The following is a 22,519-nucleotide window of genomic DNA, read 5'->3' as shown; positions in this document are numbered from 1 at the left end:
ATGTACTTATATCCGAGCAATAATTTCAAATTGAAAATTAAATTATTTTTTGATTTCAATTAAATAAAAATTTTAATTACTATTATCAATTAATATTTAAATAAAAATAGTTGGTTATTATGTATATATGAATAAACCCAATTAAAATTCAAAATCAAATTAAAACTTTATCATGGCTATTAAAATAATATGTTTATGTAATTTTAATTCCATATTATTTTGCTCGTTATATAATATGCTAAAAATATTATATTCATGCTTATATAATTAACGTATTATTAATATAATTAAAATAAATACTTTATTTCCGCCCTATATTTTTTTTGTATAAAATTTAAAAAATGAAGTTTAATCTTGTATATGTGATTATTACATAAGGTCAATCTCATAACAATATATAATTACAGTTGAATATAACAACAAAATTTTAAAGTAAAATAAATTCAATTTTTAAATTAATTGAGAGATTTTAATTATTATTAAATAAAATAAAATGCAATTTAATATTAATGGCATGGTGTTCGACGACCTATCCATATCAAATGTTATAAATTATTGCATTTTACCAATTTTTGTGCAATTAAAAATTACCTTAGTTGCTACCTTAGTTATTAATACTGGATTCTTCAACTTATTCAAAACATAAGTATTTGAAATTCTTAATACCGAAATTACGGAATAAGAAAATCTAATTGTGAAAAATTTTTCTAGGATGCAAATTTGAAATTTTATAAAACTCACATAACGTACAATAGTTAAACACTTGTATTTGTAATTGGGCATACATGAATACAATTGGAGATATTTTACACTAAAACCAATAAATAAAAAAACGCAATCAAACAAGCATAAGATTTCTAAAATAACACATTTCTCAGTCAGTATTTACGTTTACAACTAGCTTATAGTATTTATATGTATAGGGCCTCGTCAGTAGAAAAGACTTTTGTATGAAGACGATGTTCATAGCTCAATAGATTCGGAGTTACAGAGGCTTAAAGTCAAAATCGACTGTTTTTTTAATTTTTGAAATTTTAGGTCTACGTCTTAAAAGTGTAAGCCAGGCGCATTAATAAATATGGTTTGGAAACCTCAGAATAAGGACCTTCTCATAAATATCTACACCATTTATAATCTGTTCCAATTTCTGAATTTCATGACTTATTAAGTTGAATAATGTTCAACTTAATAACCTTAAATTTGCAAAAATTAGTTGGCTCGGAGAATATCATACGGTGTCTTATATTAATACAGCCATGTAAGTCACTTTTGATTTTAATAATGTTTTAATAAGTCTTGTTTACTCATGAGGTCCTATACAATGGTATATAACAGTGTACTTTGATACGAGATTATAAAAATAATATTCTATTAAAATAATTTTCATATTTCCTAAATTTTAAAAATTCAGCCTCCCTGAGTTGCTGTTTACAAAAAAGTTATTTAAAAAAACGATGCGTCAAAACAGCTAACACGAAAAATTTATATATTAACCTGCAACTATTTCAATATAGTCATTGAGCCAAAGTTTTATACACAACTAGAAGAGGGAAATTTGGATATTTTCCCAAGATCTATTGGCCTCCACTATTTAAGCTTTCTCTACTAAACTTTTTAAAATTATTGTAGACCAACTTAAAAACGGATTTTCGATTAGATAAAGTGAAACAAATAAGCACATTCTTTTTAAAAACGTGCTTAGATAAGTAAATTTAAAAAAATTTAATAAATATTATAATTTGAAAAGTAAACAACAAATTAACAAACATTTAAAAGCTAATTTAATTTTATTTAATGCACAAAAATAAATAAAGCACTACAAATGACATTAAAACCATGCAACGCACAGAAAACAACAACAAAATTTGTAAATGAAAAAAAAAATCAAATAAAATTTGCAATTTTAATTTCTGAGGTTTTAAAGTTTATACAGAATATTTTTAAAAAGCAAAAAAAAAAATAAAATAAAATAAAACCTTACAATTTACCACATTATTAAACCAAGACCTAACTTATGTATAACCTTTAAAAGGACATTAAAGGTCATTTTACTTTTGTTATAAAATTTAACATTTCCATATATTAGTTTAGTTACATATGCTATCCGTTCCCCCCCACAAAAAATTGTTGGAATATAATTGAAATTTAATAAGCTCTTTAATGTTTTTATCACTTTTTTTTTCTATTTTCAATTTGTTATTTAAACATTTTGTCTCTGCTGCACAGTTTATGCCCGAAATTAAAATAAAATAAATGAAATTTTTCAAATAAAACAAAAAATCCTTTTATCATACAAGTTTATTTAATCACTATTATATCCGGTTTAATAATAAGCGTCGATGGCCAATAACATTCGTTGTTAATCGGTAAGGCATAAAATATTTTAATAGGATAATAATTCAACCTCATTTATTTAAAATTTATATTTCAATCCTGTATAACATAAATATCACAGTATGGAACATTGATTATATAAAAAATAAATTTTATGCTTGTAAAACTAAATATATGCAATTTAAATATTTGTACACGGTTTATATGTGTGTGTAAATTTAACACAAAAATTCACACAGTTTAAATTACAATAACAATAACAAATAAATAAAAAATAAATTTTAACTAAATTTCTCTTTTAATATTTTTCATTTATTTTCCTACATTTGGCCACCAATTTTTCCATGTAATGTATTAATAATGAGTAGAAAATTTAATTTTAGACAGCTTTATTTTATATATTATTATAATTACGATAAATTCAAATAATTTTAAATGGTAAATTTATTTTCATCATAAAAAATAGCTACTATAATTATTTATAAATATTTTATATTTTGGAATTTAATTATTTAAAATAGGTTTATAGACGAAAATTCTTATTACCTTTTGATAATATCCTTTTTAAATAACATATTTTCAATGTATACGGGTGAATTTGAAAAGTATGCAACAACATTTACCATTGGTTGAATCGAAAATGAGTAAAACTTTTGTTTCGGACTAGATGCCAAATCTCAAGGGTTTCCGAGTTCCAGGGATTTTAACACAAATTTCCATGAAATTTTTACTTACCCAAGTTTTTTGGATTATAACTTCCATTCTGAAAAAGGTAGGAACTCCAAACAAACAGTTTCAGAAACATCTAGTAAAGGACTTAGAATTCTGCTTGATTCTGAATTTTATGTACCTTCAGAATACCAAGCAAACGAACTTTAGGGAAAATCAAATTTTTCCCTTGCTTTATTTTTTCTGTTTTTTTTAACTAAATAGATTCGTAAGAAACTTTTTAAAACCTTGAATTTTTTTTATAGAATTTTTACAAGCTGCTTAAGCTTTACTTTAAGTCCCCAAACATTAAAAAATTTTTTATGGAACAGAAGATGTTGCACAAAAACTATGTCAAGATTTTAAAGCCCCTATTTTACACTATTTTAAGCGCTGTAATTATCAACTATCACTACTTTTAGATGACGAGAGTCACTCGAAAAAACAGTTGACATTTTTAAGAGCCGTTATTTTGATAAAAAATCTGAATTTTTTATGTTTTTATTGAAATGTTACAAATAAAAATGGAATTGAAACGAAAATTTTATACAAACTTTTAATTTGAAAAACAAAAATTAATTTTAAAAAATTTGAAATTTTTGAAAAGAAAAACTACAATTTTCTATTAGGAAAAACAAAAAAAAAATCTAGTAATCAAAAATTTTTTTTCGAAACTTTTCTTGGTAAAGAAAATTGATAGGTTTTTTATTTTTGCCAATTTTTGTAAGAAATGGTACCTATATGGTTTGAAATTTTTAAATGCATTTTTCTCAGTTTGGGTGCAATTTAAAAATTTGAAAAAATTATTTTCGGAATCTAGACAGCGTTGAAAATACAATTGAAGAACCAACAATAGAAGAGACAAAAATCGCGATTAGTAGGCTTAGAAACAACAAGGCAGGTGGAGAAGATTCCATAACAGCGGAGCTATTGAAATATGGCGGACAGGGGCTGCATGAGAAAATAAACGAGCTTATTCTATTGATTTGGAGACACGAAAATCTTCCAAACACATGGAATAATAGCATAATATTTCCTGTACATAAAAAGGGCGACAAGAAAGACTGTAAAAATTATCGAGGAATTACTCTACTGAATACAGCATATAAAATTTTTACGAATATTCTGTATGTTCGTATTAACGATGTAGCCGAAGAAATTTTAACAGAATACCAATGTGGTTTTCGAAAGAATAAATCAACCACAAATCAATGCTTCATTTTAAGCCAAATATTTGAAAAGTTCAACGAATATTCGAAAGAGGTTCACTGTCTTTTTGTTGATTTCCAACGGGCGTTCGATAGCATTCATAGAGAAAGGATTTTTGGAGTGATGCAGAGATTGGGTATCCCCGAAAAATTAATAAGACTGACATGCATGACTTTGAAAAATAATAGTGCAAAAGTTTTAATCCAAGGAAAGTTAACGGCCCCTTTCAATATAGAATGTGGTGTGAAACAGGGGGATGCGCTCTCTTCCCTAATATTCAATCTGATGCTTCATTATGCCATCCGGGAAATCGATCATGGAGGAAGTATTTTTACAAAATCGTTTCAAATTTGTGCTTACGCAGATGATATAGCTATTGTCGCCAGAAATGAAAGGCAAATAAAGGAGATCTTCACAAGACTAGTTAAAAATACCAAAGAAATCGGCCTCAACATAAATGAAGAAAAAACAAAGTACTTCATCAAAACCAGATCTTCAAGAAATTCTCGAAATTTAGAAATCGGAAGCTATGAGTTTGAAAATGTACAAGATTTCAAGTACTTAGGTGTTGTTTTTTCAAGTACAAACGATTTTACAAATGCTATCAAAGAGAGAATAAATGCAGCTAACAAATGTTATTACATGAACCTGAAGCTGATGAAATCTAGGTTACTCTCGAGAAATAGTAAATTACAAATATACAAGACTTTAATTAGACCTGTACTTGCTTATGGATGCGAATGTTGGACCGTTAAAATGTCTGATTGGAACCTGTTAGCTACTTTCGAAAGAAAAATATTGAGAAAGATTTTTGGACCAACGAGAAATGAGGACGGAACTTTCAGAATAAGATACAACCATGAGCTGGAAGAAATGATGAAATTTGAAACAATTACAAGATATGTAAAATCGCAAAGGATAAGATGGCTGGGCCATGTAATCCGTATGAATGAAAGCAGTAAGGTCAAAACAATATTGCAGAGAAAAGATCACGGAACTAGAGCTAGAGGCAGGCCTAGATTGAGGTGGTTAGATTCAGTAGTCGAAGATTTAAAAATATTGAACATAAATAACTACACAACATCTGCACAAGATCGAGACAATTGGAAGAGGATAGTGAAGGAAGCTTTGGTCCACAGAGGACTGTAATGCAGTGGAAGAAGAAGAAGAAGAAGACACCATTTGGCATCTGAAGCTATTAAAATTATTCAGCTAGAGCGAATTTTTAAAGACATGCCATATAAATTTTGACATTTATTTCAATAGAAAAAATTTTTTTTTAATAGGAAAATTTAATTTTTTTAACAAAATGGGGTTTGTAAATGATATGGTATTAAGATTATGAAGCTAATAAATAAATAAGTTAACAGGATTAATAAATTGGCATAAGGTTGAGGTAAATAAAGAGGTTCCACTAAAACAATTAATTTAAAATATGCGATTGAATAAGCGATTGTATGTATTTGTTTTGAGAAATTTGTAAATTTTTTGATAAAGAAATTTTAACCTGAATTATATTTTAGTTTAATCAACATTTGGTTTAATTTTAATTGAATTTGTGGCTAATAATATTTGGTTTTTGTACTTTATCTTCTGAACCATAAAAAATTTTTTAATGTTTGAGGACTTAAATTAAAGCTTAAGGAACTGGGAAAAATTCTATAAAAAATAAAGTTGGGTCAAGCCAATGGTTAGTTATGTAGCACTTTTCCCTTCAGTAAGTGTAAATACTGCTTTTAAATACAGTCTATGTTTACCTACCAAACCATTAAAGATATTTTTATTCATATACGAAACTATTTCTAGAATTGCATATATCTAGGATGAACGATTTCTGCAGTCTTTGAAATAAACCAAAATAAATTTAAAGAGGGGTTAACATAATGCTCGATTTTAAGAGTTAATTGTGTGAGTTAAGAAAAATAAATATATTTTTTTGGCAAGGAATTTAGTGTTAGATTTTTGCGTTTGCAAAATTTGAAAAATGCTTATAGTAATAAATAGTTAAAAAATGCCGTTTTTAGAGTTTTAGGGGAGTATAACTTTTATAAAGGGGGAGAGATAGGTGAAAATTTCGTTATATGGAAATACATTCTAGTAAAGATTTATGTACATATAAAATTTCAGCTTTCTATCTTCATATAGAACAAGGGTATACAAGTTTTGTAAACAAACACACGGAAAAAGTGAAACTAATAAGCACTTTTTTTGAATAATTTTTTTGGAAAAGTGCTAAAAACGAACAAGACAAATTTTAATAGATCGTTTCTTATTTAAGAAAATTCCAAAAATTTAAGGACTCAAATTTAGGAATATCATTCGGATTTGCTCTTGAATTTGAAAGTTAAAAAAACTAGATTTATAAAAATAATTGAAGAAATTACACATAAATTACAAGTCTAAACCTAAACGTTTGCATAATGTTACGAAATATATGTACAGATTTTAATTTAATCATTTTTAATTAAGTATATATACGTGTATGTCTATAAAAATAGTTTAATTTCATGACTTCTATTAGGAGTATTAGACTGTAATTTATTATTTCAATTAAATTTTAAAGAAAAATTATTAATTTTAAAGAAAATTATCATATTGCTAAACAAGTATCCAAAACATGTAGTTTACGCCTACACATAAAAAAATTTCATTTAATTTTAAATCAAATTTAAATTTATTTGATTTCCCTCTCATAAATTTTATTTAAAAAAATTCTACATACAAAATTTTCATATGCCATTTTTTTGGTAATATTTAAATTTCGTAAAAATTTTTGTAATCCCGTAAATTATACACTATACACAAAATTATTATAATTTAACTGACTTTGACATTTTCTGGCTGAAAATGCTCAGAAAAAAAAAAACATTTTATTTCAATCTAAATTTTAAATTTCAATTTAATTCAAACTAGCTATTCTTTTTTTTTTGCAATCATATATGCATAAGTCAAGCACCACATAAATATGCATATTATGTGTTTAGATATTCTAATTTATAGACATAAATTTCATCTCATACAAAATAGAAAATTAAATTTTTCCATTTCCCTTTTAATACCTTGAGTTTTTTCTATTAAATTTTTTTGAATGTATCTGAACTTCGCTCCAAAATAAGAGTAATTTCAGTAAATAGCATTGCTAAGGTTAGAATCGTGTAAATATAAACAAATATATAAAAAATTTTTAATGTGTAAAAAATTTTGTTTATACGGTTTCATCTGATAGCATAATTTAAAGCCATTAAAAAAATTATTTTTTCTTATTTCATTTCCCTTTATCTGCCAAATAATTTAATGAACGCCACAGAATCTTTTACATAAATATATACGAATTGAAAATTATTGCAACACATTACATTGTAAATTAATTCAATATTATTAAGCAGTCTACTATTTCACCTTCAACTATTCACCATAAGTAGAATAATTGATAAATAAAAATTACAGACTTTTCTCTTATTATATATGTACTTGATACTTACTCTTTATTATCAAGGCGTATGAATTCATCACTGTTCTAAAATTTTATTATATAGGAATATTTCTCCATTCACGGGTAGCGAAACTGTGGTTTACGAACAAAATTCGGCTCTTTGAAAAAATATTTGTGATTGTCGATTAATGTATCAGAATTCCATTTTCATTTTTTTCTGTTTTTATATTTAAAAAAACAATTATCTTTCAGTATATGTTCCAAAATGTCATTTTAATGATATATATCAGACTAAGAGGAAGGAATTTCATTTATCTCCAAGTTAAGAATGACATGACTCACCGAAAACTGCTCAACAAAAATAAAAATTGGCATTAAGCTTCCATACTCTAGTTAGACCGATTTGAATTTATAAACTTTCATTACAGTGAACAGTTGATATTGAGCTTTGGAGAAAACAATTTCTGTAACTCGTGCGACCCATATAACTTTTATAATTTTACATTTGGAGTTTTTAATAAATTAACTCTTTAATACGGCTTTAATTGTGGCTCGCGAATATTTCAAATTTTGTAAAATGGCTGAAGACTATCGAAAGTCTTACTTATATAAAAATATTTTGTTATTATTATTATTATTTTCGATATCAAAATTCATAATTGAAAATATATAGTCTGCTAGCTACCCCTCATGAAATACCATTCATTTTGAGAGTATGAATAAAAAAAATACTAAAAATAATAATAATAAAAATAATGGTGTTTGCTATTTTAATTTTTGCAATTTTCGGCTTGACTCCAGTTAATTTATTAACCTAGTTAATGCCTATTTTCGTCTATGTAAATTTAAATATATTTTGTACCCTTATTCACATATTCATAAAAAATAAAAAAAAAACCTTTTCGCCACAGGATATAAGTGACTACACAGTTTATACATAGCTGTGAATTAAATATGTAAGTACGAAAAACAGAAATGAAAACAAAATTATTTTTTCCACCATTTCTAAATATAAAATAAAAAAAAAAAGAACCAATTTAAATAAATGGAAGATTTTGAGCCAAAAAATAATTGAAATGCGTTCATATTATTGCTTTTTTTTTGCCTACAATAGCACATCAGAACAGAACACAATTTTCCTCTCTTTCTTTTTAATTTTTAGGTCGTCGTATCGTAACAGTATTGTTAAGAGCTTTACGTTTTTTCTAAATTTGTTTTGTTCATTTTTACTTCATTTTAAGGTTAGTATATAGCACAATTAGAAGTAACAGTTTGTGTGTATGTAACTGCGAAAAATATTTTTTTCTTTTAATTCCATCTATTGAATATCATGGCCTCGAATTCATACCGTTATAACAAACATGATACGCAAAATTAGAATTTTATTAAGTGAATATTTTGAATGTAAATGAATGTGATATATGCGAAGCATTTGAGTTAAAATAAATAAACAAATACAAAAAAATAAAATTATTATTAAATTATTATTAAATCGAAAAGGACGAAAAAAAAAATAAAGGAATAAGTATAATTAAATGAATGTCGAATTGGATTAAAATTCAAATAAAAAAAAATTATGTTAAAAAATTATCAATTCAAAAGAAAATGTATGTATGTGCATATAATATGTATTTGTGTAAGTATATATATGTATTTATATAAGAAGATTACAAATTTGTATTAAGTAAATCAATTGAATATATAGAAACAACAAACTTTCCATGCCTCATGCATTTTATAACACTTAAAAGTACAATGAAATTTTAAGAAATTTTCAATGTCAAATCGATTTCATTTTGGAAAGCAATTTATAATCAAAGAAAAACTAGTGGCCCAAAGGAAGGTTTTCAAACTATTAATATTTTACAAATATTTATAAATTGAGCATACATTCTGTAAGCAATTAAGATGATTTATGCCTCTCTATATGTTGTGTTTCTTTGACCCAAATTTGTAGTTTATTTCGACCACTTGCCGTCTACATATTCCAATTTCGAAAAGTGATTTATATATAATAATACAATATTCTTAATGATATTCACAACGAAATATGCAATCGTTTTAAAACTGAATTTGTCGAATGGATCATAACCAATAATTCCATACAATTACATCAAAAAAATCCATATGGCGACAATTCAGTTTTCAATTCAACTATACAATTGAATTTCAATTTCATACAAAATACGCATTTAATCCACCTTCTATTCCATGTTCTATTCTACAAGAAAGGAAGTTATCTGCACATAAATTGAAGAACTAAACTTCACGTTCTGGAATCAAAGATTTGTGATACTCGAATATTTAAAGTTTCAAATCTTCCACAAAAAGTTTATTAGAAAATTTATATATAAATCTTTTATATATTAACTTAAAATTTTCTTGCAATTTTAAATTTCACATTTCAAAATTTCAACTTTAAAATAACAAAAATGTTTGAGTTAATAATTGAAGAATCCTTAAAATATCATAAACTTACCATTTAATTATTTTATAACCTAGAAAGTTATTTCTTTAATTAAATTATGAATTTATGCTTTCCTTAAAACTCGAATAATTTAAATATTTAATCTCTTATTTTTTAGACTGCACTTTTATTCTGGTAGAATGCTTGCTTACTTAAACATTTTCTTTCTTTTTTTTTCTAATTCTTTATCATTACAAACTTCTTCAGCCTCATAATTACAGTGTGTACATGTATTTGAAAAAAAAAACCATTGTTAATAATCTTAATAATTAAAAGTTTGTTAAAAAGCAGGATGAAGAAAAAAAATCATGAAAAATAAAATTTTATCTAGGATCTTTAGATTCTTGACAATTTTAATGAAGATTGGTTCATATTATATTCGTATCTACCTTTTTTCCCCTGTAATATGTAGCTATTATATTTTTACGCTACCTACTTGCTTATATATACAAATTAAGAACAGTAGGTTGAATTAATATACCGCAATAGGCCATTTTTTTTTTGCTATGATTCTTTGTTTTGAATTTAACTTGGAAATCCTTATCTTCATATCCTTTATACTTACTTTAATATAAACAAAGTACTTCGCCTATTCTTCAAGAAAAATAATATGTTGCAACAAAGTTATTTCTTAAGACACTTCCTTTAAATATTGTACTTTCAACAGGAAAAATTTTTCGACTGTAGAAAACACATTGAAAATTTTTTTAATATGTTGGCGTATATTAGCTTAAGGAAGCATAAAATTTTATGAAAATATGTAAAAATTTAAAGATGCATAACAGCATTTTAATTTTCATGATTGATTTTACAATTAAATGCAAAAAAAAATGCTTCAGCATAAACTTGATTCCTATTTCATCACAGACTTTCTTAATAATTTTAATTGAACGGATGGGAAGTTTAGTCAATTCTCATTTAATTATTAAATAAATATAAGAGAATATTTGAAGAAAAATTCTCGAGAAAATTTCAACTACTTTACGATTTATTCATCTACTTTATACCTACATTTATATCTGTTTAAATTTTGCTCTAGTACCAAGCAAAAATCTATAGCTTTCACTTTTCTGAAATTTCTGAGGTATTTTATGATATTAAACCCTATTAACTTTAAAACCTCCGATTTGCAATGTAATTTCTCATACACGAAAATAACACAACCGTTGTAGAAATCTGGAAAATCGAATCCCAAAACTGAAAACTAGAAAAATTTAAACATCTTATTAGCGAAATGCACCTCAAACTTTGACTGGGTTTTCATTTTCCATTTCCCACCATGTATAAGAAAATATTAAAATGAAATTTTCTTATGCAAGTATGAAATGAAAATCTTTATTTTAACATCTTCGCCCTCGAAGCACATTTATAAACTATCCGAAAAGATTAGATCTCAAAATGGGGACCTATACTTTAGATCACAAAATGGGGACCTACACATTTGATCTTTAAAAGAAAATTTTATCTAAAAATTTATAACTGAATTTTATCGAATCCGAAAATAAGTTCATCATTCTTTATTTCTCATTATTCTTTCAAAATCTCAATTCAAGTATCATCAAAGAAAATATCGCGCACATTTGAAGGTACAAAAATAATTGTGAATTGCTCAAACATAAAAATTTTTATGAAATTCAAAAACATTTGCCATTATAACAGAACTTTGCTATCTAAAAATAGCTATGTATATGATTATGTTAAGGTCAAAAGTTGTGAAAAACAAAAGTATTACCAAATAAAAGCCATAATCAAGATTCCCAAAATCAGATATAGTAAAATATTAGGGCAAGGACAAAATGAATAATTTTAAGAGGGTATAACGTTTTAAAAAATGTCCTAGATTTTCTTATTCAACATACAATACTCATCAGTACCTTTTATCAGTACGGTAACAAAAAACAATCTCTCAAATAAAAATTTCATAAATCTTTTACAATAGTGCCATAATCTTTTCAATATAACCCTTGCTTTTATTTCAATTTTAATCTCCTTTTTTTCTTGTTTGTTAATAAATAAAAATTTAAATGGTTTTACATATACGCTATGTACTTGTATGTATAACTACAAAAATTGTATTTCACTTCGAAAGTAATAACCGTCATGTCTGACTTTCATCATGACTCAAATTTTTTTCTAAATGCAATAAAGTAAGACTACATTTACATACACAACTGCACTCATTAATATTTTAACATTCATACTCATATAAGAATCATTTTATTTAAATTGTAATAAAAAATGTCAACTATTTGTAAAAAAAAAAAGAAAAAAAACAAACGAGCGTGTAAAATCCTTCGTGATTACAAGCCTCCTTCAATCAAGATTTACACGCATCATAGAGCATTCATTTTATTGTTTTACATATAATAGGTCTGAATATCCTTGTTCTGTAACAAAATTTTGTAAAAGTTCATGCATATTCACATATCTTATAGATAAAATAGATAACAAATAAAACGAAGCTCTTTACAAAATATAAACATATGTATGTATGTGTTTAATTTATGAACATTCAATTTTGAATTATATTAGTCAGACAATAATATGACATATACTCATATGAAAATTAACTGGGAGAGAAAATATAGAATGACCTTTTTTTGCCTTCAACTTATTCAGTCTTAAACTATCTCTGTATATGCGAGTACATTCTTTTCCTTGCCTTAAAGTATACATGCACCTAGTTTTTTCTTTATACTTTTAATTGGATCCTGTATAAATACATTGCTATATACACCTATATATATATGTATGAACAAGTCAATAGTGGGTTGAATAGGTCTTTTTGTTGAGTAAAGAATATAAAATTAATGCAATTTTAATTTACTTACAAATTGTATTAGATTGTAATTGAAATGAACAATGAATAAAAGAAGAAACAAAGTCTGCTTACTTAAAAATAGGGCACCATTAAATCAAGTTGTTGTACTGGTAAATGATTATGGATATTACTATTATTGACATTACAATCAAAATAGATAAAACCCATTTGTTATGCAAACTAATGTGGTAGTGACCAGTAAATTTGTCAAAGAAGGACACACAAGTACACATCTTTTCCCTAATAAGGAAGATTTAACATATTTTGTAAGATAAGTTTAACGCAAACTCTTTCATCATAAATTTGTAACGGAATGGTGTTTTTCCGTTTTAAGGAGGCGCGTAAACGACTATTTTTCCTACGAAATTAGCTTAAACTTATTTAGGAGAAAATCGGAACATATCTGTATCTGAGCGATTTGGATCAATAGGTTGTTTTTCGGTATAGTACATTAGATTCTAGGAAACAGGCTTTTACTTTATAGCCCTTATTAAACTTTCGACGATATCTAATTAAATAACTAACTAGTCGAACTCTCTCTGTTTGTATGCAATCTTTGAATTTAAAATTTAAGGACTTTAAACGGTGAAGCTCTACATTTCTTCAAATACTTAATTTATAAAGAAACGGATACTCTAAAATTCCCGGGTTTATACAATTATTTCCACAGACATTATTTTTATGTTATTATCTATTTTAAATCATTGAAAATAATTTTCTATTATTTTTATAATGATTTTTATACTATCCAATATTTTCGTATTAATTTCACCTTTGTCTGCAGTTTCAAAAGAGATTAATCCGTGTTGATAATTCTAATTTTTCTATTTGCTTGTTTTTTAAAGAAAGTCAATAGACTTTGATTTATTCTTGTATAATATAGCTATCGTTATGTATGATTGAAAATCTGTATTCTAGGTGATTGCATGAATAATCGAAGAAAAAATATATTGTTGAATAAATAGATATAGTTGTACACGTCAAAAGCTGTGAGTAAAATGTCGGTGAACTAAATTCTTTTTATTCTTAAAAATTTACCACGTATTCTTTTACCATATCTGGTATATCGAATCTGTTTTTCTTATAATTAATTGTGTCTGCACACTGTTATCATAGAGAAAGATTCTCACACTGACTTCACACTTTTGTTTTTTTTATTCCTTCTAGTCTACTCTGCAGTATTAAATATTAATTTTCAATGTAATTATTAATTAATATGTAACACATTTAATGAAATGAATCTCATATATTAATAATAAATTTACCCCATTATGGTCTTTTGTCAGTTTGATTTTCAGATATTACACAAATGTTCTTTGACATTTAATTGCAAATTTGTTGAATTATAAACTATAATTAAGGAAAATATCCAAAATAGTAAAATTGTATACAGTTTAGTACGATCAAATGCCTTCAGTTTTTATAATATCATCAATTTATAATATCACCATGATCATTTAAAACCGACAACTATTCATATTATAAACCGGAATATTTTCTATATACCCTGTATTAGAAAGGGTAGAGATAAAGACTTAATTCTGTATTCTCACTAAATGAACAAAAAGTGGATGAATATCGTTTATTCGTATAATTTAATTTTCAAGTGAGAAGTTTTTCATATTGCATTTTCCGTTTTTTCTAAAATGTATACAAAATTCAGTTTTCATTCGCTCACACTGTTTTTGAAAGCGATAAGTTGAATCGATAATTTCAAACTTACAACTTCTACACTACACCTTTCTCGTACATAAGAATTGAAAAATATTTCCATTCAGATTTCATAAACTTGCTGTAGCACAATGTTTACGGTGAGTACTATAGAACTACGATCTAGCTAAATAAGAAACATTAATATTCTGTCAAGAGAAACTAAATAAATTTTTTTTTAATATCTTGAAAAGCCTTCATAAATTCGGTCTAAATAAATATCTTAAAATCATGCAAGGACATAATATTCGTACATATATATATACTTAACGAATTTTGATATTATAGCTAGAATTTTATCAACTATAACTTAAATTTTATTTTCAACTAAAATTCCACATACTTAATATCGTTGGTATTATGGAAAAGTTACGGAAATGCTTACAAATTTTATTTTTGTTTTGTATGTTTTTGAATAATATTTATAAGAATTCTCAAACTGTATAATTTGACAGTTTTTCTCTTTTTCACTTTTACAGTTTTGGAACCATATTTTCCACCACGAGATGTTGCAATCAAATACAACACAAATCCAATAGATTTTTATGACACGATTGAAGAAATTGGAAGGTAAGCTGAAAGTTTTTTAAATTTTCATTAAAAAATCTTTAAACTCAAACAGATTAAATAATTTTGTAAAATTTTATATTGGCAAGAGCTAATTAGCAATTTTTAATTTATAAAATTTTTATTCTTTTAAAATTGGGCCGTATTACAATGTTTATTTTTAGAACATTGTTTTGTCCTTAATAATTTAAATTGTGTATAATTTGGTCAAAGAGGAACAATGAGACTGCACTTAAACTCTCATAAATTTCAGACTGACTGATAGCTTCCATTTTTATTTAAAAAAATATTAAACAATTTAATCTTCACATAATAACTTCAACATCGTTTGTTGCAGAAAGCACTAAACCTAATTAAATAAAATTAATTGAACTGAAAATTTTTTTCTTATTAAAAATAAATTTTCTCCTATTCTACTTTTCACCGCTAGTCTTAATCCAATAAATTATCAACATCAATGCATTCAACATTTTTTTTCTCATATCTTTTCTCATATTATTCACATAATTTTTATTTTTATATTCTTTTATCATGTTTTTTTTTATTTATTCTTTTTTCATAATAGAGGAAAATTTGGCACAGTTTATAAATGCAGAGAAAAATCGACAGGTTTAAAATTGGCAGCAAAATTTATACCAATACCAAAACGTGAAGATAGACGTAATGTTGAACGTGAAGTTGAAATAATGAACTCATTGCAACATCATTTAATTATACAGTTATATGCAGCTTTTGAATATCAGAAGATGATGTACGTTATACAAGAATTGTAAGTGAACTCTTTTAAATAATTGGAATTTTTATATAATATTGTATAATATAGGAAACGTGTCCTATAATATTACCGGTGCACTGTTAGTAGAGTAATAGTAGATAATGTTAATCATTAAAATAATATCACTGAAATTTTATTTCAGTAAATAAACAGATAAAACAAGATCTTAAATGGGGTCCAACATCTAAATTTGAAAGTTTACCTTTAAATATTTGTTTACTTTACGAATTAGCGCAATATATACTAAGCGGAGTAGCAGTAGTCATTGTTATATTACAGTTCGATTGAAATTTGACTATGAATTGATAACCACATGACTTGAAACCGCAATTTCAATTAAAATTAAATTATGAAAATTAGGAAATAATTCATGAAACTTTAAAACACTTTTTAGAATTACATAAAATTTGAATTATACTAAAATTTCTTAGCATAACATATCAAGTTTAAGCTTAGGTTCAAAAACTTAAGTATAAATTTTGAATAGACAAACCGTGAATTAAATCTTATATGGAAAAATTTCCTATTTTTCTACGTGTTCAGAAACTGAAATTTTTTTTTGTTACGGCACAAAAAGTTGCCAAATTATCGTATCTGGACTTTATATAAACAGACCGTACGAGAGAGCTACACTAACAAATAAAAGGAAAACAGTTTTGTCCAATTTTGCTGGAAATGTACTGGAAGAGCATCAATATACCTTGATATTTTCTATTTTTTTTTCATTTATTAAAAAGAAAATAATATATTTTATCCTTTTATTCTTCATTAATATTAAATTTCCAGAGTTGAAGGTGGTGAACTATTTGACCGTGTAATTGATGATGAATTTGTTTTAACCGAAAGGACATGTACAGTTTTTATGAGACAAATATGTGAAGCAATGCAATTCATACATTCGAAATATATTTTACATTTGGATTTAAAACCGGAAAATATTTTATGTTTAACAAAAGAAGGAAATCGTATTAAAATTATTGATTTTGGCTTGGCCAGAAAATATGATCCAGATAAGAAATTACAAGTAAGTGAACAGAAAAAAATATTTTTTTTTTGTAATATTTTTCATATTTATTGTTAATGTTCTCGACACACAAGTAATATAAAACGTTATGGTAAAAGAAACCTTGAAATACTTATAGAATTTCAAAAATTTCCCATAATTATACTGTAATGTGTGAATATGTGTACATTTATGTACTGATTAAAATTCGAATATTGCAATTAAGATTCGAAAAGTAAAAAATAATTAAAATTTTAACAACGACCACATTTTTTTGTATTTCTCATATATGGATAATCAATATCACATGATTTTGATAATGATGTTGTTATAGTCATTGGTGATGCCCATCTTAATAAATAAAATGGTGAACCAGCCTTATCATTTGTACCAGATAGTTTTGCACCGCCAAAAGGTTGTTGACCTACTATAGCACCTGTAGATTTCTCATTTATATACAAATTACCACATGATGTTATCATTTTATCCATAAAATACTGAATGAAAGTCTTATCTTCAGCAAATAATGAACCTGTTAATGCGTATTTTGAATTATTCATCATATTTAAAACATTTTCCGTATCTTTCTCTTCATAAGGATAAACTGTTAATATTGGACCAAAAAATTCATTGGTGAAAAGTTGATCATTTATATTTTTACATTCAATTATTGTTGTTTCTATAAAATATCCTTCATTATCATTGCATTTTCCTCCATATATTAATTCAGCATTATTATTACAACATATTGATTTTATTATATTTTGTAATTTTATAAAAGATTTTTTATCAATTACTGCTGATGTAAAAGTTTCAAAATCACTTACTGGTCCCATTTTTAATTTCATTAATTCTTTTATCAATTTTGTTTTCATTGTATTCCAATGACACTTTGGTATATAAAGGCAAGAGCATGCTGAACATTTTTGCCCACTATATTCGAATGCTGAACGAATTGTACATGAAATTAAATTTCCTGACTGCATCGGGCAGGATGAATGAACAAAATGAAAATTTTTACCACCACATTCACCAATTAATCTTGGATAAGTTTTATATTTGTTAATGTTTTTTCCAACTGCTTCATATAAATTTCGAAAAGATGAAACAGATCCTATAAAAATTTAAATTACAATATTATTTTATTATTATCAAATTATAATTAAAATCTGAGAAGAATTATCTGAGGAGAATTTTAAATTCCTATGATTTACAATTCCTAAATGAATGAAATTCCACCTGAACTCTAAGCCAAAGTTCAAAGTGTATCTTTTTATATCAAAATAATTTAAATTACTACCTGTAAAATTTATAGCGGCCAAATCAGGAGATGATGTAATTTCAGTTCCAAAAATTTGTGGACAACTTGGTAAAAAATTTACAACACCAGGTGGTACACCGGATTCTCTCATAATTTTAAAAATTAACCAATTTGATAAAATTGAAGTATCCGATGGCTTCCATAATACAACATTACCCATTAAAGTTGGTGTAAAAGCTAAATTTCCTCCAATTGCAGCAAAATTAAATGGAGAAATCGAAGCAATAAACCCATCTAATGGACGATACTTATAAACATTTTCAGACAAATTATTTAAACTTATGGGTTTAAATAAACATGGTAAAGTTCTTAAATTTATTGCATAATAACGAATAAAATCAATTAATTCGCATACATCGAATTCTGCTTGAATTGCAGTCTTCCCTTGACCCAACATAATTGCAGCATTTAAATTTTGTCTTTGAGGTCCTGCCATTACATCAGCAGCATTCATCCATATTTTATATTTTTCTTGAATAGGTGTTCGATACCATTTTTCTTTATTTTCTAAAGCCACCTTAATTGCTTCCTTTATATGAGAGGCGTTTGCATGATAAAATTCAGCAACTTGATTTTTATGTGCATGTGGCATTACTTGATAGTATGGTTCATTATCAGTTGGATATATTTCTTTAGTACCGATTACAATGGGAATTTTACAACGAGCATTAGCTGTATCAACTAAAGCTTTTTTTAAAGCGTTTCTTTCTTTAGAAGATTCTAAGTATTGTAGATTTGGTTCATTCTTGAATTCAGCTAAAAGAGAGATTGTTTGTTTTTCAAAAAATTATGTACATATGTATGTTTTTATTGTTTAATAAGCTTACAAAAATTTTTTGTCCGCAATGAAATAAATTTGTTACTGGTAACGCAAATTCTACGAAAACCAGTTATAACCGCATCACGGACATGTGGAAATTTATAGCACAAAAACATTTTCCCGAATTTTTTATTTTTAATTGAAGTCTTTTAATTAATTATAAACTGACAGCAAAAGCACAGAACTTAGAAAAATTTTATTTTTAAATTTTAAACATATGCTCACTTTTCAATACGAATTTGAAATGAAATAAATTTAGGTCTTTTTTAGTTTTTTCTAGCTTTTAAATAATTTCCATCTGACTTTTACATATTAATTTTATGTAGAGGAATTTGGAATCTAAAATTGAAAAATGGTACTATAGTCGTTTCATGTTAACTACTCATTGTTGTTTCTTTAACCTCTTTTACATTTCTACATGAAAAAAACTTGTCTTATTCAGCAAAACAGTTTAAATTCTTGAATAAATCAAATCGATTTAGAATTTGGGTTTTCCTCATCTGCCACAAATTACTACAAAAAAGTTCAAATTAATAAACCTATTAAAGTTACGCCAAATATTGTAGAAGATTTACTACAAAGAATTAGTTCTGAAATACCATTTAAAAGACGGTACTCAATATCGTGATCTCAAATTTAAAGCTCAAAGCTAGCTTGTAAATTTAATTGCACAATTGAATACTTTTACCATTACAAAATTGAACAATTATATTGTAACATTATTACTGTTATTGTATTGTTTTCTAATTGCAATAAAATTTTATTCTTTATTATCGCAATTAAATTTTAAAGCCTGATTAAGTAAAGTAAAATATTGTGTAAGGCAATTCCATTATGTGTATATATGTATATAATTTTATTTCTTAATTAACCAACCACAATAATTCTCTAATTATTTTTTCCTCTTCCTACAAGAGCTCTTATAGGGCAAAAACGTTTTTCTTCATTAATTTTCTAAATAATAGAAAAACCAAATAAAAATTCAAAAAAAAAAATTGAAGTAATTAACTTTTCCATTTTTCAAAAGATCATTTAAATTTTGATTTTAATTAAACTACTTTAACACTACTCCTTAGAAAAATTCAAGAAAATTTTATTTTTCTTTTACAATATACAAAAAAAATCAAATCAATTTAAAAAGAAATTTCAAAAAAAAAGAAGAAATTAAATTCAAAATCCAATATTAATTTGAATCAGATTTTAAAAATTAAATTTCCAAAATTTCCTATTCATTTTAAGAAAAAGATCAAAGTTACATAACGGTAATTAGATTTTCATTTACAATGTAGACATAATCTGTGTAGAAAAGTTGCTTCTTTGGAAATCTAAAAATATAACAAAAATGTTAAAAAAAAAATCTGAAATATTATTCAAAATTTCAATTAAAAAATGAGATTATTGAGAATTGAACAAGCCAATATTAGGTAAGGCTTTCACAAAAAAAAAAAAAAATCCAAAAAATTTTATAACCCAATCCTATACAAACATATAGTATTATAATTTTTAATCGGAACAGCACATCAATTACTCAATTTCAGAATATTAATGCCAATTTCAATTTTAAACTATTATAAAAGTTCAGTACGTCACCTAAAAATACGGCAACTAACTTAAAATATTAATATATTTTACACCTTCAATAATTTTTTGTTGGCAACATTGCAAACGGTTTACCAAATTTATAATAATCTTTGAATTACAAGCATTATGTATTAGTCATATTAAATGGAACACAAGAGTTGTAAATGAATTGAAAAAGCTTTTAATTCTAAAAAATTAAAAAGAAAAATATAGTACAAGAGGAATAAAAATCAGGATTTAAAATTGAATTAAATTTTAAAATCCTCAGAATAAGACAAAATTATGGCAAAACATCACAAATATCCAATCGAGTACAAAAACAGCACATACATAACACATATATACATAAATTTGTATGTATGTACATTTATTGCAAGCACCAAAATTAAACACAAAAAAAAAACTTAAAATTTATTAATCCCTACAATTTCTTTATTTTTTCAAAGAAACCATCTTCATCTTATTTAACCCTTCCAATAATTTCATGTGCATGTATACATAGATATATACATATATTTTCTTTAAGAAAATCTTAAGATTCACTTCAATTCAAAACCAAATGAAATCTACTGAGCTATTTATTTCTTAACATACATACATATGTACATGTAATAGCTATCACATAAAAATAGAGTTACCGTTTCAGTATTTTTTCTTCTAATTTTGTTAATACATTTTAAAACGCTTGCTTCTTACATATTTTTATCAGAATTTTATTATTGACTCAATTAATTATTGTAGTATTTCAGACATATAGTATATACAAAAAAAAGTTGTTTAATGGGAAATCCGTTTAGAATAAGAAAAATTTTTAAATTATATTTAGTAAATACTTTTGCTTAATTCGGAAATTTATGTCTGAATTTCAAAATAGACTATTATGCTATTGAACACATACATACGTAAAATCATTTTTTAAATCACTCTTCAAATTTAAATTTTCAATTGCATATTAAAGTAGTATAACGAATCAGAAACTCAAATACTTGCAGCAAAAAGTAATGTTTGCGACTGCTATTACAGTGATTTAAGAATTTAATTATTTTAGCATGGATTTTTATTTATTAAAACTGAATATTATATGGAATGTTTAAGACGCCAAATGCTTCTGCTTGTCAAAATCTTCTTGCACAGCTACCAATTTCAAAAATTTTTTGAAATTTAATTTATGAAATAATATTTGATATAAATTTGAGTCTGGTTGATCGTACCATACCTATCTGTTTTCAAAGGCCTCGAAAAAGAATTATATACATTATATTTTAACCAAAGTAATAGCCATCCAACATGTCCGATTAACTCACATTCATATTTTCTTGAAATGTTATATTTTTTTAAAATTTAAAATATTTTTTTATGTTAACGGCAAATCTGATTTTAATATTTTTCCTCCTTTTGATTTTAATGAATCCACTTGATCAAAATTCAACACATTTTCCATGTCGATTCTCGATGATGGTAATTTATTTCATCAAAGGGAGACAAAAACAATAAAAAAAAAAACAAAATGAAGAACTGAGAATAAGGCAAGCAACAACTATACTCGTACAAACAAATAAAATCATGTAATGAGAATTACAAAAAAAAAAAATGAAAAATAAACAAATCAAAAAATGAAAAGAAAACGCGTATCATGAGATGTTTTTCGTGACTTTATTACACTTATTAAAAGCGGAAAGAACACAATAACGCCCGCCTAAATATTACAAAGAAGCATAAAACAAAATTTTTCATTTATGTTTTTATTCTCATTTTTTATTCTATTTTTCT

General features: G+C 25.4%; 1 protein-coding gene across 1 annotated transcript in view; it reads left to right on the top strand.

Annotated features, from left to right (window-relative positions):
• LOC129606350 (5'-AMP-activated serine/threonine-protein kinase catalytic subunit alpha) overlaps window positions 1–22,519 on the top strand; it is an 86,665-nt gene that overhangs the window by 38,196 nt on the left and 25,950 nt on the right. Inside the window, exons 3-5 of the mRNA XM_055516636.1 lie at window positions 15,162–15,252; window positions 15,815–16,018; window positions 16,811–17,048. Of these exons, the coding sequence (XP_055372611.1) occupies window positions 15,162–15,252; window positions 15,815–16,018; window positions 16,811–17,048 (533 nt within the window). The remainder of the gene's footprint in view (window positions 1–15,161; window positions 15,253–15,814; window positions 16,019–16,810; window positions 17,049–22,519) is intronic.

Source organism: Condylostylus longicornis, unplaced genomic scaffold (assembly GCF_029603195.1).
Source record: "Condylostylus longicornis isolate FDR11 unplaced genomic scaffold, ASM2960319v2 ptg000018l, whole genome shotgun sequence".
Lineage (NCBI taxonomy): Eukaryota > Metazoa > Arthropoda > Insecta > Diptera > Dolichopodidae > Condylostylus > Condylostylus longicornis.
The sequence above is the reverse complement of the archived record's forward strand: the minus strand, read 5'-3'. Positions and strand labels throughout refer to the sequence as shown.